At 44.5% G+C, this 17,197-nt stretch overlaps 1 protein-coding gene across 2 annotated transcripts; it reads left to right on the forward strand.

Moving 5' to 3' along the window:
• The first annotated feature begins 2,312 nt into the window (after window positions 1–2,312).
• On the forward strand, window positions 2,313–11,987 carry LOC139418920 (uncharacterized). 2 transcript variants are annotated; one of them, XM_071168705.1, is made up of 7 exons: window positions 2,313–2,817; window positions 4,544–4,674; window positions 4,853–5,017; window positions 8,107–8,262; window positions 8,382–8,493; window positions 8,642–8,763; window positions 10,321–11,987. In XM_071168705.1, the coding sequence occupies exons 1-7, from the start codon at window positions 2,541–2,543 to the stop codon at window positions 11,272–11,274; spliced, it is 1,917 nt and encodes a 638-aa protein (XP_071024806.1). In that variant the 5' UTR covers window positions 2,313–2,540; the 3' UTR covers window positions 11,275–11,987. The 2 variants fall into 2 exon arrangements, 1 of the variants encoding a protein (XP_071024806.1); XR_011635365.1 differs by lacking the exons at window positions 8,107–8,262; window positions 8,382–8,493; window positions 8,642–8,763; window positions 10,321–11,987 and adding an exon at window positions 7,459–7,739 and having other exon boundaries at window positions 2,315–2,817; window positions 4,853–6,312.
• The last annotated feature ends 5,210 nt before the right edge of the window (window positions 11,988–17,197 follow it).

Consider the following 17,197-nt stretch of genomic DNA (forward strand, 5'->3'; position numbering starts at 1 on the left):
GTGGTCTTCTTTGAGGTTTAACGGGGGTTGGCATGTTGCATTACCGCCACCTACTAGACTGGAGTACACCTCCCGTATACTTTGCTTGGAAAAAATAAAAACAAATACCCTACCATCTAACACTACACTCACAAAAAAATAACAACCCTTGTCCACTATTTAAATCTATGTAGTCTACCTCAGGCCAACAACCTGACACCACCACTTAACACACCCATTAACTCTGATGTCAGCTACCTCTTTGCAGCTGCCACCACAACCTCAATTTTCTGCAACTTACATTCCATCCCTGCAGTACAATTGATAATCATTGCTAGAAATCCAATCTCACTGAAACACATGTCACTTGTTGTCCTATCACTCTACTGGTACAGATATTCTACTCACACCACTCCTCTCAGGATCCCTCCTCCTTGACCCATCTTCCTCTACTTTCTTCACTGCCTCAGCCAGCCCAGCCTCACATTCAATTCAGCCCAGCAGCATATGACAACTTCTGCACTACTCTAACCCTGGAAACCTCAACCTGCCTCTCGCTCTGGACATTTCTGATCTCAAGCACCATAGGCACCCCTTCAGGTAACACATACCACTACTTTCCTGACCAGCAGAAACACAAAATTATCACAAGACCACTTCTAGTTTCCCTCACCGATTCCACAGCACCAAACTCTTTTCACCCACCTGAAACCACAAATGGATCAGCCAAAAGGGTCCACTTTTTCCAAACTTCACTCCTACGGTCACAGATTCATCAATATCCTGACCCTCAGTTCTAGCCTCGGGCTCAGAGAACTTCCCCACACCGACCACCTCCAATACTTCGCCCTCATTCACTTCCACTTCTCCTCCTGTCTTCAGCTCACTCTGCTTACACTTTCTACCATTCTTCTTTAACAAACCATCTCCTTTTTCCCCATAATTTTTAACCAACTCAAGCCTCACCATCTTCCTCTCTCAGACCTCCTCTGCATCTCCTTTCCCCCCCTCCATATTCCAAGTATACATCTCCTTATGATAATATTGCACTTCTACTGACATACATATTGTTCTTACCTTGTCAAGGGACGCAATTTTAACGGCTGTCACAATCTCGTACAGTCAGCACGAACCCCTCGGGATGTATTTCTCAACAGTGTATCCCACTTATAAAGCATCTGTTTCGTTTTGATGTTCTTTATCAAAAGCTATCGTGCCGCTTTTCCTTTTCAAACAAGCGCGCTCTTCCAACCACCCTCCACCCGGGTGTGCCTTCCGACCTCCGATAAGTGGCCAGAGGATATAAATTCGTTAGTAGTCCAAAGGAAGTGTCCTCCCCTCCTTGATAGTCTTTTTGGAATCTACCATGCCACCTTTGAATCAGCTTTTGTTTTGTTGCTGGAGAAAAGCATGCAGCTGTTTAAAAACAAATACAGTGCCTTACAAAAGTATTCATCACCCTTGGCGTTTTTCCCATTTTTGCTGCATTACAACCTGTACTCTAAATAGATTTTTATTTGGATTTCATGTAATGGACATACGCAAAATAGTCCAAATTGGTGAAGTGAAATGATTTTTATTTTTAAATGTTCTAAAAAATAAAAAACGGAAAAGTGGTCTGTGCATATGTATTCACCCCCTTTGCTATGAAGCCCCTAAATAAGATCTGGTACAACCAATTATCTTCAGAAGTAACATAATTAGTTAAATAAAGTCCACCTGTGTGCAATCTAAGTGTCACACGATCTGACACATGATCTCAGTATATATACACCTGTTCTGAAAGGCCCCAGAGTCTGCAATACCCCTAAGCAAGGGGCACCATGAATACCAAGGAGTGCTCCAAACAGGTCAGGGACAAAGTTGTGGAGAAGTACAGATCAGGGTTGGGTTATAAAAAAATATATCAGAAACGTTGAACATCCCATGGAGAATCTATAAATCATTATAAAAAAATTGAAAGAATATGGCACCATGACAAACCTGCCAAGAGAGGGTCGCCCACCAAAACTTACAGACCAGGCAAGGATGGCATTAATCAGAGAGACAACAAAGACACCAAATGTAACCCTGAAGGAGCTGCAAAGCTCCAAAGCGGAGATTGGAGTATCTGTCCACAGGGCCACTTTAAAGAGAATATGTTCCACCCAGACTGTTCTCCTGGAGTAGGATCTGGTGGGGATAGGGGTGGTTGGTTTTTGGGGTATAGTGGTGTATATGTGTAGGGTTAGATGGTGGTGCGATTTACTTTTCACTTCCCTTTTTAACACCTCTTTTTGTTGCAAAAGTGTAATTCACACTCCGACCTGTGACAGGCAGCAATACGCAACACAGCGTCTCGTCTGCCGGAAAATCACACAAAGACGTGACCAAGAAGAATTTCCAAGTTTGCGTTTTTATTGTTGTTACTGAAACCTTTATTAACACCCTGGAACTCAAAATATGACTAATTTAACTGCACAGCGTCACATATTTACCCCATGTAGTGTTTAATTCGCGTTGGAGACAGGTTGATACATGTTATCTAGGTAACGCTAGTTAGCTGCTAACGTTAGCTAACAATGTCTAGCTGTATGGTTTTTCACACTCAAATAGCCTCCATCATGGAGGTGCTAGCGAATGCAGCCGTGGCAGAAATCTGTAAACTCGTAGACGACGACTATGCAGTGTTTCGTTTGGAAATAACTCAAAGCCAGAAAGAAAACAGGGCATTGCGGAGGAAACTACTGGAAATGAAAGTGGCACGGGAGCGCGCAGAGAGGACAACGCGAGAGCGCGGCCTCGCCAGTCGTCCCAGTAGTGTCAAGATCCTCGATCGATACAGAGGAATGGCAAGAGGTACAGTACATTTAGCAGCAGGCCGAGACTTTGCGGCCCGTCCCCCTTTCCCCTCTGCACCCATAATTGGGTCTAGGATTTCTGGGGGGATAGTTCCCCAAATTATTTAGCTATAATGTGCAAAGACACAATCATATTATAACCAGATTATTGTTTTACTGCATTTCTTAGTATTTAATCAATGAAAACAATGTGATGCATGGAACATCATAATAATTGATAACTTATTGATATACTATCTATTTATGAGACGTGTTACCTTACATCCTTGCCAATTGTTGACAGTGACAATAAAACAAGTTTTGAGAATGACACAAATATAAATGTTCAGTCTGCTGTCTCAGTTTGTCTGATGGCAATTTGCATATACTCCAGAATGTCATGAAGAGTGATCAGATGAATTGCAATTAATTGCAAAGTCCCTCTTTGCCATGCAAATAAACTGAATCCCCAAAAAACATTTCCACTGCATTTCAGCCCTGCCACAAAAGGACCAGCTGACATCATGTCAGTGATTCTCTCGTTGACACAGGTGTGAGTGTTGACAAGGATAAGGTTGGAAATCACTCTGTCATGCTGACTGAGTTAAAATAACAGTCTGGAAGCATCAAAAGGAGGGTGGTGCTTGGAATCATTGTTCTTCCTCTGTCAACCGTGGTTACCTGCAAGGAAACACGTGCTGTCATCATTGCTTTGCAGAAAAGGGCTTCACAGGCAAGGATATTACTGCCAGTAAGATTGCACCTAAATCAATCATTTATCGGATCTTCAAGTAGAGCGGTTCAATTGTTGTGAAGAAGGCTTCAGGGCGCCCAAGAAAGTCCAGCAAGCGCCAGGACTGTCTCCTAAAGTTGATTCAGCTGCAGGATCGGGCCACCACCAGTACAGAGCTTGCTCAGGAATGGCTGCAGGCAGGTGTGCGTGCATCTGCACGCACAGTGAGGCAAAGACTTTTGGAGGATGACCTGGTGTCAAGAAGGGCAGCAAAGAAGCCACTTTTCTCCAGGAAAAACATCAGGGACAGACTGATATTTAGCAAAAGGTACAGGGATTGGACTGCTGAGGACTGGAGTAAAGTAATTTTCTCTGAATCCCCTTTCCAATTGTTTGGGGTGTCCGGAAAAAAAGCTTAGTACCAACACATCCTCCAAGTGCAACTTCTCCCAACCATCCAGGAACAGTTTGGTGACGAACAATTCCTTTTCCAGCATGATGGAGCACCTTGCCATAAGACAAAGTGATAACTAAGTGGCTCGGGGAACAAAACATCGATATTTTGGGTCCATGGCCAGGAAACTCCCCAGACCTTAATCCCATTGAGAACTTGTGGTCAATCCTCAAGAGGCGGGTAGACAAACAAAACCCCACAAATTCTGACAAACTCCAAGCATTGATTATGCAAGAATGGGCTACCATCAGTCAGGATGTGGCCCAGAAGTTAATTGACAGTATGCCAGGGCGGATTGCAGAGGTCTTGAAAAAGAAGGGTCAACACTGCAAATATATGACTCTTTGCATCAACTTCATGTAATTGTCAATAAAAGCCTTTGACACTTATGAAATGCTTGTAATTATACTTCAGTATTCCATAGTAACATCTGACAAAAATATCTAAAGACACTGAAGCAGCAAACTTTGAAAATGAAAACTTTTGGCCACGACTGTACAATGTAGCCTTGAGCATTTACAGTATCTAACCTAACCACCACTTTTCCCCCACTTTCAGGTGAAGGACATCTCACTGGAGGCCACAGAAGCTTTGTGAAGCCAGCGGGACACAATACATGGAAAGATGACCAAACGATCACTGTTGATGAGGGGAGTGTAACCTCAACCCAGTACTTTATTGGGATTGAGGTTAGTGGTGCATAAAGAATGAGTTACTTTGTAAATCAAATGTGCCTGTTTATTTCAGTAGTGCTCCCCTCAGTTATTCACTTGCTGATATGTACAGTACATCCTCATTTACCTGTCATAGGGGAACTTGTGAGACTTCCCTACGAAGTACTGTTAATAACCCCTCTTATTGTGTCAGTCTGCAGATAAAGAGGCTGCAGGTCCTGGGGTCAAGCTGGAGAGGTTTGAAGGAGTGGAGGACCCACTGCACAACAGAGACATCCAGTCTGGAGCGCCCCCTGTAGCCAATGAGGACCCCACCACCACCCCAGTGCAGTCCAGGACACAATGCCTCATCACGGAGGTCAGTGGAACGCCGAACGCCATCCTCAAGTCAGAGTCACACACGAAGACTTTAACTGTACACACAGGAGCTGACCACAAATCAAACCCAGAGAGACGCGGGTTTGGGAGACTGTGCTGTCATCCTACTGCCAGCTCAGAGTATTTACCGGTATTTCACCAGGGGACGGTTCATTCCTGTGGGGATGGTGATGGTGACGCATTCGACACTGGCGGTGATGATCCATCTTGTTCTTACGCCACAGAGATGGACCCTATCAACATATCCTTGGGTTTAGAGACACAGACTGATCTGTCTAGAGGGGACTGGAACCGGTACAGTAGTAGTGTGTACTCTGAAGGGTGCCTAGATAAGAAAGGGGAGGGTCTGATTGTAGATGAAGTGACTGTGAAAGTGGAGGGTGACGTTCCTCCTACATGGAATGCAGATAGTCACCTAGGGGACGAAAACTCACAGGGCAGAGATTTATTTGATTACAGGGGAAACTTACAGACAAATCTAAATGTTGCCACCCACTCCCTTTTACACACGTTCAAGGATCGCGACCCAGAGTCCACTTCGATGGGGCCTTCCGATTCACATAGCCTCGTCCTTTTCGATCAGGTATTGAACTCAAACGACACGACTAGAGCCCAGGTTCAGGGAGGGTTAGCCACATCAGGCAATAGTAAAGAGAAGAGGTTCCTCTGCATGTTCTGTAACAAAGGCTTCAGCTGCCCCCAGAAGGTGGAGATCCACCGGAGGGTCCACACAGGGGAGAAACCGTTCAGTTGTCCCCAGTGTCACATGCGCTTCGCCCAGGCCTGCAGCCTGAAGAGGCACCAGAGGGTCCACACAGGGGAGAAACCCTACAGCTGCCCCCAGTGTGAGAAGAGGTTCTCTCGCCAGCACCAGCTGAAGACGCACCTGAAGGTCCACACGGGAGAAAGGCCGTTTGCCTGTACGCACTGCGGGAAGCGGTTCTCAGAGAGGAGCTACCTCAGGATACACCAGCAGAAAAAACATTCCACTCTATAACATGAAAAGTAACCATTCCACTCGATAGCTTCTGATGTTTAGATGAAACCCTGCATTAAAGACAAAGATTAATTTGTTGTCAGCAGAAAAGACCCACGGATTCATTTGGTATAACGAGAGTTACAGATTTCAATGTTGAATATTCCTCAGTAGAATATTGCATCCAAACATTGTGTGATATATAATGCATATACAGTGGGGCAAAAAAGTATTTAGTCAGCCACCAATTGTGCAAGTTCTCCCACTTAAAAAGATGAGGCCTGCAATTTTCATCATAGGTACACTTCAACTATGACAGACAAAATAAGAAAAACAACACGGACTTTCAACTCCCTCCAAAGATTTTCTATGGGGTTGAGATCTGGAGACTGGCTAGGCCACTCCAGGACCTTGAAATGCTTCTTACGAAGCCACTCCTTCGTTGCCCGGGCGGTGTGTTTGGGATCATTGTCATGCTGAAAGACCCAGCCACGTTTCATCTTCAATGCCCTTGCTGATGGAAGGAGGTTTTCACTCAAAGTCTCACGATACATGGCCCCATTCATTCTTTCCTTTACACGGATCAGTCGTCCTGGTCCCTTTGCAGAAAAACAGCCCCAAAGCATGATGTGTCCACCCCCATGCTTCACAGTAGGTATGGTGTTCTTTGGATGCAAACACGACAAGTTGAGTTTTTACCAAAAGTTATATTTTGGTTTCATCTGAGCATATGACATTCTCCCAATCTTCTTCTGGATCATCCAAATGGTCTCTAGCAAACTTCAGATGGGCCTGGACATGTACTGGCTTAAGCAGGGGGACACGTCTGGCACTGCAGGATTTGAGTCCCTGGCGGCGTAGTGTGTTACTGATGGTAGGCTTTGTTACTTTGGTCCCAGCTCTCTGCAGGTCATTCACTAGGTCCCCCCGTGTGGTTCTGGGATTTTTGCTCACCGTTCTTGTGATCATTTTGACCCCACGGGGTGAGATCTTGCGTGGAGCCCCAGATCGAGGGAGATTATCAGTGGTCTTGTATGTCTTCCATTTCCTAACAATTGCTCCCACAGTTGATTTCTTCAAACCAAGCTGCTTACCTATTGCAGATTCAGTCTTCCCAGCCTGGTGCAGGTCTATAATTTTGTTTCTGGTGTCCTTTGACAGCTCTTTGGTCTCGGCCATAGTGGAGTTTGGAGTGTGACTGTTTGAGGTTGTGGACAGGTGTCTTTTATACTGATAACAAGTTCAAACAGGTGCCATTAATACAGGTAACGAGTGGAGGACAGAGGAGCCTCTTAAAGAAGAAGTTACAGGTCTGTGAGAGCCAGAAATCTTGCTTGTTTGTAGGTGACCAAATACTTATTTTCCACCATAATTTGCAAATAAATTCATTAAAAATCCTACAATGTGATTTTCTGGATCTTTTTTCCTCATTTTGTCTGTCATAGTTGAAGTGTACCTATGATGAAAATTACAGGCCTCTCTCATCTTTAAGTGGGAGAACTTGCACAATTGGTGGCTGGCTAAATACTTTTTTGCCCCACTGTATAAGCCTACAAAGTCTGCTACATATTTTGTTTGTACTGTATTCCATTCAATTACTATTTTTTTCCCAAGACACTTTTAATGAGAAAATGAATGCAGAAATTTTTTTGAGACGTATGTGTGGTTTTCATATGGTATATTTCAGACTTGTTTATGGTTAATAAACACAAAATGGGACTTTTCATTATAAGACTTTCATTGACTCTCTTTAGTAAATCTGATCTCACCCTATTCTGCATACACCTGCGCTTCATAACCAATATACACTTACTAAATATAGCTACAAATACCCATATAACTAACACCTACTGTACATCAAAATAGTTTAGTCAGGTTTGTCTGACTTTTGACTTATAGCTGACTCATATTTACCCACAACACATTTATGTCCACCATGATGGGTTTAACAACAATGAAATCATTCTGTAACTACAGTATAGGACTCAAACATAGTGTGGATGGGTAAACACTCCATGTTGAAATTGTGTTTATCTGTGTACGTACCTGAGGGAGTGTATGTCTGTGTAATCTGTAGCACCTGTCTCTTCCAGGAGGAGGAGGGTCCAGAGGTGCTGCTGGTGAAGGAGGAGGAGGGTCTGGGGAACCCTGAGGGGACCATGGTCATGGAGGACAACCAGACTACACCTCCTCCTGAACCCACAGAGGAACCAGCTGAGCAGCACAGGACCACACACAGTCTCACTGAGGTATGGATAAGGGCCAGGTCTTGATTAATTACTCATTGTCCAATCAGAAGATGCTCCATAGCAGGGTATTCATATCAGATTTCTTGATCCAACATCCTCTCACTCTGTATCTCTTACAGTCAGTAGACATGGATGATGGGAAGCCTGATCTGCTGCTGGTCAAAGAGGAGACAATAGAAGACAGACCAGAGAGCACTGACCTGCTGAGTGGACTAAAGATGGGGGAGCAAGGTAAGGGAGAAATACATATAACCTACATACAGTAATAGATCTTCAATGGGAATAGTGATGCACCTGGCTATTATTGATGACAAAAAAAATCTAAATGTAGAGTTCTCTGCCATGTTTGTAAAGTCTATTTTCTAAACTCTTCCTGGAGGTGGTTGGCTGGAGGATAACAGAGGCGACTGGGCGGCCATATTGGATTACCATACGAGTGCAGCCAAGGGCCCAGGGGACAACATCACCGAGCAAGCCGGCACCAAAGGCAACATAGTGGAGGTCAGTGGATGGGACAGCGTCCTCAACTCTGGGCTGGTGAACAACACTGTTAACCACAACCAGAAACAGACTGACGAACACAAAACAACAACCAAACTTAGTCTCCATGACAACAGATTAGCTGAGAACAGGGCGAGGTGTAGATTTGGTCTGCAGAGACAGGGAGGTGTCCATATGCAGCGGAAGAGAACAGACACAGACTCGGCTAGCGATGCTCAATCCTGCTCCTATAGTTGTGATTCAGAGAGACTGATGGTGCCTCAGGTTAACCCCCTAACAGGTGCTGCCTTCAGCCTGCCTTCTATAGGATCTATCAACTGGAACATGGATCTATCAACTGGAACATGGACCCTGCAACAACACAGACACTCCCTGGCCTTCATCCTCCTCACACTCTCCTAATGTTAAACCAGACCTCAGACAAGCCCATTGACAAATTACAGTAGTAGTGCTATCAGAAAATATAGTGGCAAGGAGAAGCGCATCCTGTGTTCGTTCTGTGGGAAAGCCTTCAGTTTCCCCAAGCAGGTGGAGATCCACCAGAGGATGGACAAGGGGGAGAAACCATTCGGGTGCCACCTGTGCCAGGCCAGTTTACCAGACACATCCAACCTGAAGAGGCACCAGAGGGTCCACACAGGGGAGAAATCCTACAGCTGCCCCCACTGTGAGAAGAGGTTCTCCCACCAGCACCATCTGAAGATCCACCTGAAGGTCCACAAGGGAGAGAGGCCGTTCGCCTGTACACACTGCAGGAAGAGGTTCTCAGAGAGGAGCTATCTCAGGATACACCAGCAGAAAATGCACACGGCCCATGTATAGTGACATGTAATATAGTATTAGTTTGTAATGAATTCTGTTGGTTTTGTAGGTAGTAGGGAAGTGAGGAAATAATGTGCATGATGAGGCAGAGTAGATGATATGGTGATGGTTGGTGTGATGGTGTCTGTAAAAATGCTTCACTGATGAAAAGTAAGAACCTTGTCCTGTTTGATGCTGTTGTTTATAGTGAAATACCAAGTGTCTTATTACATTTTTCCCTCAAAATATTTAAAAATGTATTCTATCAAAGTGAAGGTTCTAGATTTAACTGTATGACCATTTATTTAGTTGAACTGAATTACAAAATTGATAGACAATTTTTAAAATAATTGCAGCGACTGAGTTTCCCTTATCTCAGTGGAACAAAACATTATCATTTTTTTTCAATCAACACATATGGACATTATTTATATTTATGTATTTATAATACACTCCAATGGCTCCAAAGTTGCAAGTTCAAATCCCGAGCTGACAAGGTACAAATCTGTCGTTCTGCCCCTGAACAGGCAGTTAACCCACTGTTCCTAGGCCGTCATTGAAAATAAGAATTTGTTCTTAAATGACTTGCCTAGTTAAATAAAGGTAAAATAAAAATAAATAAAAATTGTTAGGTACTTGAATCCCAGTGTTTGATATGGGCTAGACTGTGGTAAACATTTTAAAATGTCATATTTTTGTGTGTACCGCAAAGTTTATGTAAAACGTTATACTTTTCTGTTCAATTTGTGTTTAAAGTCTGCAGTCCATGAGGACCTGCTGATATCCGGTGTTGCTGGCTGGAAATACTGGACCTCTGAGGTGGCTGGTCACAAACCATGGCCCCGGATCAGAACCATAGATCAGGGGCCATCACTCTTCCTTCCAGAGTCGGAACAAGGACCGAACCACGAGGGACAGAGACTCCACCACCACACAAAACACAACCAGTGGACAGGTGGACTGAACAACCTCAGTCCTGGTGGTCATCAGAGAGATAGAGGCTCCAGTCAGGGATCCAGTCTGCAGCCCAGACCCTTCTCTTCACAGTCTCAGTGCAGGGATGAAGCAGGGCCTGGGGCTGATAGAGATAGACCCTCCTGTTCCTATGATACAAACACCACAGTATCCACGATGAACAGAGCAGGTCTTCCTGGGCTTCAGCCTTCACAGAGAGTGGTGGGAGACTCCCCTGGTGGTAGTCTATCAGGAAATCTGTCTTCTCCTTCAGAGTCTCCTCTAATGCCTGGTGACTGGGTTCATAGAAAGCCTGGACCTGGGTCTAGCCTTCCTCAGTTACCTCATGGTTACCCCACTAATACAGACAAGGTCAGGATGGACGTTCACCACAAGAGGTACCTAGCCTATAACACAGCACACAATCCCAACAACACCCAAACAATGGCTAGAGGTCAAGGAGGGAGCTCAAAGACTAACCACCTGAGGGTGGTCGCTCCTGCTTCTACCTCCTCTGGTGTCATTGGGTCACAACGTGGGAGGCCGAGCGTTAGGACAGACGCTGACAAGCTTTACTCCTGCTCCACATGTGGGAAGCGCTTCGCTGAGGCAAACTATGTGAAGGAGCACCAGACCGTTCACACCAAGGAGAGGCCCTTCAAGTGCAAACTATGTTACAAGAGCTTCTCCTTCCGGAGTAGCCTTATCAGACATAGGAGCGTCCACAATGTGGAGAAATCGGAGCAGTGTGGCTAGAGAGGGCTCCCGAGTGGCGCAGCGGTCTAAAGCACTGCATCTCAGTGCTAGAGGCATCACTACAGACCCTGGTTTGATTCCAGGCTCTATCACAACCGGCCGTGATTGGTAGGCCCATACGGCGGCGCACAATTGGCCGAGCGTCGTCCGGGTTGGGATTTGGCCGGGGTAGGCAGTCATTATAAATAAGAATTTGATCTTAACTGACTTGCCTAGTTAAATAAATAAAAATGTGAAGATGTACACAGGGGACCATACTTTAGCTATCATGTGAAGTGACCTGGAGTAAGAGCAGTGGCGTTCTGGAGGTGGGCAGAACGCCAGTGGGCAATTAGTATACTCACTTCTTAATCCCCACGATGCATATCAAAGTAGTGTAGTGGAGGTATACACTGTGTCAATGTTTATCTTACAATGTTGCTAAACTATTATTTCATCACATTTTCGCAATGTGCACACAGTGTTAGGCCTATGCGCAAATGATTCAAAATGCAATTTGTGGGAAAATAACTTTGTGCAATCGTGAGGAATAAAATTGGCTACTTCAAAATGGAGATAGGCTCAGTGGCGCTGCCCATAATGGCACGGATACAGTGATGAGGCCTCTTTCCATCTACGTTTTGGCCTGACTGTGAAAGATCAATATGGATTCTATTTTTTTTAGGTCATTTAGTGTGTATGTCACTTTCACATTAAATTAATTACACAGGGCACCTTTTCTTCCTGTTTGGGAATTTTTTTGGCACCACTTCACCACTGGGCAAGAGGACAATTAACCACTCATTAACCTTTTGTTAATTTGTCATTTGAAATAAGATTGTGTAAGTACCTGTTTTTAGAGAGACAGTACCTAGGCAAGAACAACCTAGACTAGAACAAGGACAGTTGAATATTTACCTTACTGAGGTGACGTAGATGGAATAAAGTCATTCTATTATTTTCTACTCTATTGTTGCTAACACACTTTTCTTTCTAAACAAGTCTGCTCTCAGCTTGAAAGATACTGATCATAGGAGATGTGGGGCTCTATTTCCGGCTGGCGTTATGGCAGGGCAAGTACAGGTTAGTTTGCAATTTCAGTATGTAAAAACTGACACTGGCATTTTCCAACACATGCGCAAGGTTCAGCAATTGACCTGACTAATCTCAGCTCACTAGCTCTGAGGTGGGAGGAGTGGCAATATTTAAGGTGTGTCCTTGAAAACGTGCAAAAGTGACACTTTCATGCAGCGCATATCGAGACATTTAAGACCAATGAAAAGCAGGTCTTAGTTGTAACTCACTTGGTAATGGCATGGATTTTGTGAGCGGAAGTGCAACTTGTCCAGCCGTGACACAGATTGCATTTATACTCATGGAACAAGAGACGATACGTGCTTTTTATGCCGGTAACTTGTATTAATAAACATTTTTATTTTTCATTTGGTTGAAATGGATTAAAAACCAAGCATAATAGCCTCTCTTCCCTTCAATGAAGGTTGGAGGTTAAAGTGCAGGCTGTCAGCTTTAATTTGTATTTTCACCCATATTGAGTGAACCGTTTAGCTCTGAAATCTCCACTGTAGAAAGATGATACCGGAGTTTCCCAAGAATCAGTGGGTGCAAACCATTAAAAATAAGTCCAGAAATGTATGAAGTAACTGCAAATTTTCCCTTTAAAGGGGCAATCTGCAGTTTCTACGTACATTTTTGTTCTCATAAATTAATGTGTACCCATTGATTCTTGAATAATATAACTTAGAATTGCCTCATGAGCTTAGTTCAACTGTCTAACCCCATCAGAACCCAAAATATACAATTGTCCAATATTTGTAAACAAACACTATTTGCCTCAAAACATGGTTAAAACTAGAATTTTTATAACATTTACAGTGACACCTACCCCAGCCAAACCCAGACAATGCTGGGCCAATTGTGCACTGCCCTATGAGACTCCCAATCATGGCCGGATGTGATACAGCCTGGATTCGAACCAGAGACTGTAGTGACTCATCTTGCACTGAGATGCTGTGCCTTAGACCACTGCACCACTCTGGAGCCCAAGTGGATGGTCAGTTCTTGCATCCATAGCTTTACCTATGAATTTGAGGGCAGTTAAATTTTTCCAACCGCATCCCTCAAATCAAATGTATTTATTTAGCCCTTCTTACATCAGCTGATATCTCAAAGTGCTGTACAGAAACCCCAAACAGCAAGCAATGCAGGTGTAGAAGCACGGTGGCTAGGAAAAACTCCCTAGAAAGGCCAAAACCTAGGAAGAAACCTAGAGAGGAACCAGGCTATGAGGGGTGGCCAGTCCTCTTCTGGCTGTGCCGGGTGGAGATTATAACAGAACATGGCCAAGATGTTCAAATGTTCATAAATGACCAGCATGGTCAAATAATAGGTCTGGGACAGGTAGCACGTCCGGTGAACAGGTCAGGATTCCATAGCCGCAGGCAGAACAGTTGAAACTGGAGCAGCAGCACCGCCAGGTGGACTGGGGACAGCAAGGAGTCATCATGCCAGGTAGTCCTGAGGCATGGTCCTACGGCTCAGGTCCTCCGAGAGAGAGAAAGAGAGAATTCGAGAGAGCATACTTAAATTCACACAGGACACCGGAGAAGACAGGAGAAGTACTCCAGATATAACAAACTGACCCTAGCCCCCCGACACATAAACTAATGCAGCATAAATACTGGAGGCTGAGACAGGAGGGGTCAGGAGACAATTTGGCCCCATCCGATGATACCCCCAGACAGGGCCAAACAGGAAGGATATAACCCCACCCACTTTGCCAAAGCACAGCCCCCACACCACTAGAGGGATATCTTCAACCACCAACTTACCATCCTGAGGCAAGGCCGAGTATAGCCCACAAAGATCCCCGCCACGGCACAACCCAAGGGGGGCCGCCAACCCAGACAGGAAGATCACATCAGTGACTCAACCCACTAAAGTGACGCACCCCTCCTCAACCCACTAAAGTGACGCACCTGTAAGCCAGTGACTCAGCCCCTGTAATAGGGTTAGAGGCAGAGAATCCCAGTGGAAAGAGGGGAACCGGCCAGGCAGAGAGAGCAAGGGTGGTTTGTTGCTCCAGAGCCTTTCCGTTCACTTTCACACTCCTGGGCCAGACTACACTCAATCATATGACCCACTGAAGAGATGAGTCTGTGTGTCATCTGCATAGCAGTGAAAGTTAACATTATGTTTTCGAATGACATCCCCAAGAGGTAAAATATATAGTGAAAACAATAGTGGTCCTAAAACGGAACCTTGACGAACCATTCACAGAGACAAACTGATATCTTTCCGACAGATAAGATCTAAACCAGGCCAGAACTTGTCCGTGTAGACCAATTTGGGTTTCCAATCTCTCCAAAATAATGTGGTGATCGATGGTATCCAAAGCAGCACTAAGGTCTAGGAGCACGAGGACAGATGCACAGCCTCGGTCTGATGCCATTAAAAGGTCATTTACCACCTTCACAAGTGCAGTCTCAGTGCTATGATGGGGTCTAAAACCAGACTCAAGCATTTCGTATACATTGTTTGTCTTCAGGAAGGCAGTGAGTTGCTGCAGCTTTTTCAAAAATTTTTGAGAGGAATGGAAAAATCGATATAATCTGATCGTTTTTTATATTTTCTGGGTCAAGGTTTAGCTTTTTCAAGAGAGGCTTTATTACTGCCACTTTTAGTGAGTTTGGTACACATCCGGTGGATGGAGAGCCGTTTATTATGTTCAACATAGGAGGGCCAAGCACAGGAAGCAGCTCTTTCAGTAGTTTATTTGGAATAGAGTCCAGTATACAGCTTGAAGGTTTAGAGGCCATGATTATTTTAATCATTGGGTCAAGAGATATAGTACTAAAACACTTGAGTGTCTCTCTTGATCCTAGGTCCTGGCAGAGTTGTGCAGACTCAGAACAACTGAGCTTTGAAGGAATACGGAGGTTTAAAGAGGAGTCCGTAATTTGCTTTCTAATAATCATGATCTTTTCCTCAAAGAAGTTCATGAATTTATTACTGCTGAAGTGAAAGCCATCCTCACTTGGGGAATGCTGCTTTTTTAGTTAGCTTTGCGACAGTATCAAAACATTTTTTCAGATTGTTCTTATTTTCCTCAATTAAATTGGAAAAATAGGATGATCGAGCAGCAGTGAGGGCTCTTCGATACTGCACGGTACTGTCTTTCCAAGCTTGTCGGAAGACTTCCAGTTTGGTGTGGCGCCATTTCCATTCCAATTTTCTGGAAGCTTGCTTCAGAGCTCGGGTATTTTCTGTATACCAGGGAGCTAGTTTCTTATGACAAATGTTTCTAGTTTTTAGGGGTGCAACTGCATCTAGGTTATTGCGTAAGGTTAAATTGAGTTCCTCAGTTAGGTGGTTAACTGATTTTTGTCCTCTGATGTCCTTGGGTAGGCAGAGGGAGTCTGGAAGGGCATCAAGGAATCTTTGTGTTGTCTGAGAATTTATAGCACGACTTTTGATGCTCCTTGGTTGGGGTCTGAGCAGGTTATTTGTTGCGATTGCAAACGTAATAAAATGGTGGCCCGATAGTCCAGGATTATGAGGAAAAACATTAAGATCCACAACATTTATTCCATGGGACAAAACTAGGTCCAGAGTATGACTGTGACAGTGAGTAGGTCCAGAGACATGTTGGACAAAACCCACTGAGTCGATGATGGCTCTGAAAGCCTTTTGGAGTGGGTCTGTGGACTTTTCCATGTGAATATTAAAATCACCAAAAATGTGAATATTATCTGCTATGACTACAAGGTCCGATAGGAATTCAGGGAACTCAGTGAGGAACGCTGTATATGGCCCAGGAGGCCTGTAAAACAAGTAGCTATAAAAAGTGATTGAGTAGGCTGCATAGATTTCACGACTAGAAGCTCAAAAGACGAAAACTAAAAAAAAAAAAATTAATTGAAATTTGCTATCGTAAATGTTAGCAACACCTCTGCCTTTGCGGGATGCACGGGGGATATGGTCACTAGTGTAACCAGGTGGTGAGGCCTCATTTAACACAGTAAATTGATCAGGCTTAAGCCATGTTTCAGTCAGGCCAATCACATCAAGATTATGATCAGTGATTAGTTAATTGACTTTAACTGCCTTTGAAGTGAGGGATCTAACATTAAGTAGCCCTATTTTGAGATGTGAGGTATCACGATCTCTTTCAATAATGGCAGGAATGGAGGAGGTCTTTATCCTAGTGAGATTGCTAAAGCGAACACCGCCATGTTTAGTTTTGCCCAACCTAAGTCGAGGCACAGACACGGTCTCAATGGGGATAGCTGAGCTGACTACACTGACTGTGCTAGTGGCAGACTCTACTAAGCTGGCAGGCTGGCTAATAGCCTGCTGCCTGGCCTGCACCCTATTTCATTGTGGAGCAAGAGGAGTTATGTTGGTAGATAAGATAAGAGCACCCCTCCAGCTAGGATGGAGTCCGTCACTCCTCAGCAGGCCAGTCTTGGTCCAGTCCCAGAAAGAGGGCCAATTATCTACAAATTCTATCTTTTGGGAGGGGCAGAAAACAGTTTTCAACCAGCGATTGAGTTGTGAGACTGCTGTGGAGCTCATCACTCTCCCTAACTGATAGGGGGCCAGAGACAATTACTCGATGCCGACACGTCTTTCTAGCTGATTTACACGCTGAAGCTATGTTGCGCTTGGTGACCTCTGACTGTTTCATCCTAACATCGTTGGTGCCGACGTGGATAACTATCTCTATACTCTGTACACTCGCAAGTTTTAGCTTTAGCCAGCACCATCTTCAGATTAACCTTAACGTTGGTTGCCCTGTCCCCTGGTAAACAGTGTATGATCGCTGGATGATTATTTTTAAGTCTAATACTGCAGTTTTTAATGGTGTGAGGCTTCGGCGTCTCAGACCCCGTAACTGGAGGAGTAGAGACAAGAGAAGGCTCGG

The sequence above is a fragment of the Oncorhynchus clarkii genome, chromosome 10 (assembly GCF_045791955.1).
Source record: "Oncorhynchus clarkii lewisi isolate Uvic-CL-2024 chromosome 10, UVic_Ocla_1.0, whole genome shotgun sequence".
NCBI lineage: Eukaryota > Metazoa > Chordata > Actinopteri > Salmoniformes > Salmonidae > Oncorhynchus > Oncorhynchus clarkii.

What these genes read in the sequence shown, in the direction of transcription:
- LOC139418920 (XM_071168705.1), top strand. Translation starts at nt 2,541, where the DNA reads ATGTCTAGCTGTATGGTTTTTCACACTCAAATAGCCTCCATCATGGAG. An exon ending in CCACACACAGTCTCACTGAG is followed by an intron (nt 8,263 to 8,381) that starts GTATGGATAAGG and finishes TATCTCTTACAG; the next exon opens with TCAGTAGACATGGATGATGG. An exon ending in ACTAAAGATGGGGGAGCAAG is followed by an intron (nt 8,494 to 8,641) that starts GTAAGGGAGAAA and finishes CTCTTCCTGGAG; the next exon opens with GTGGTTGGCTGGAGGATAAC.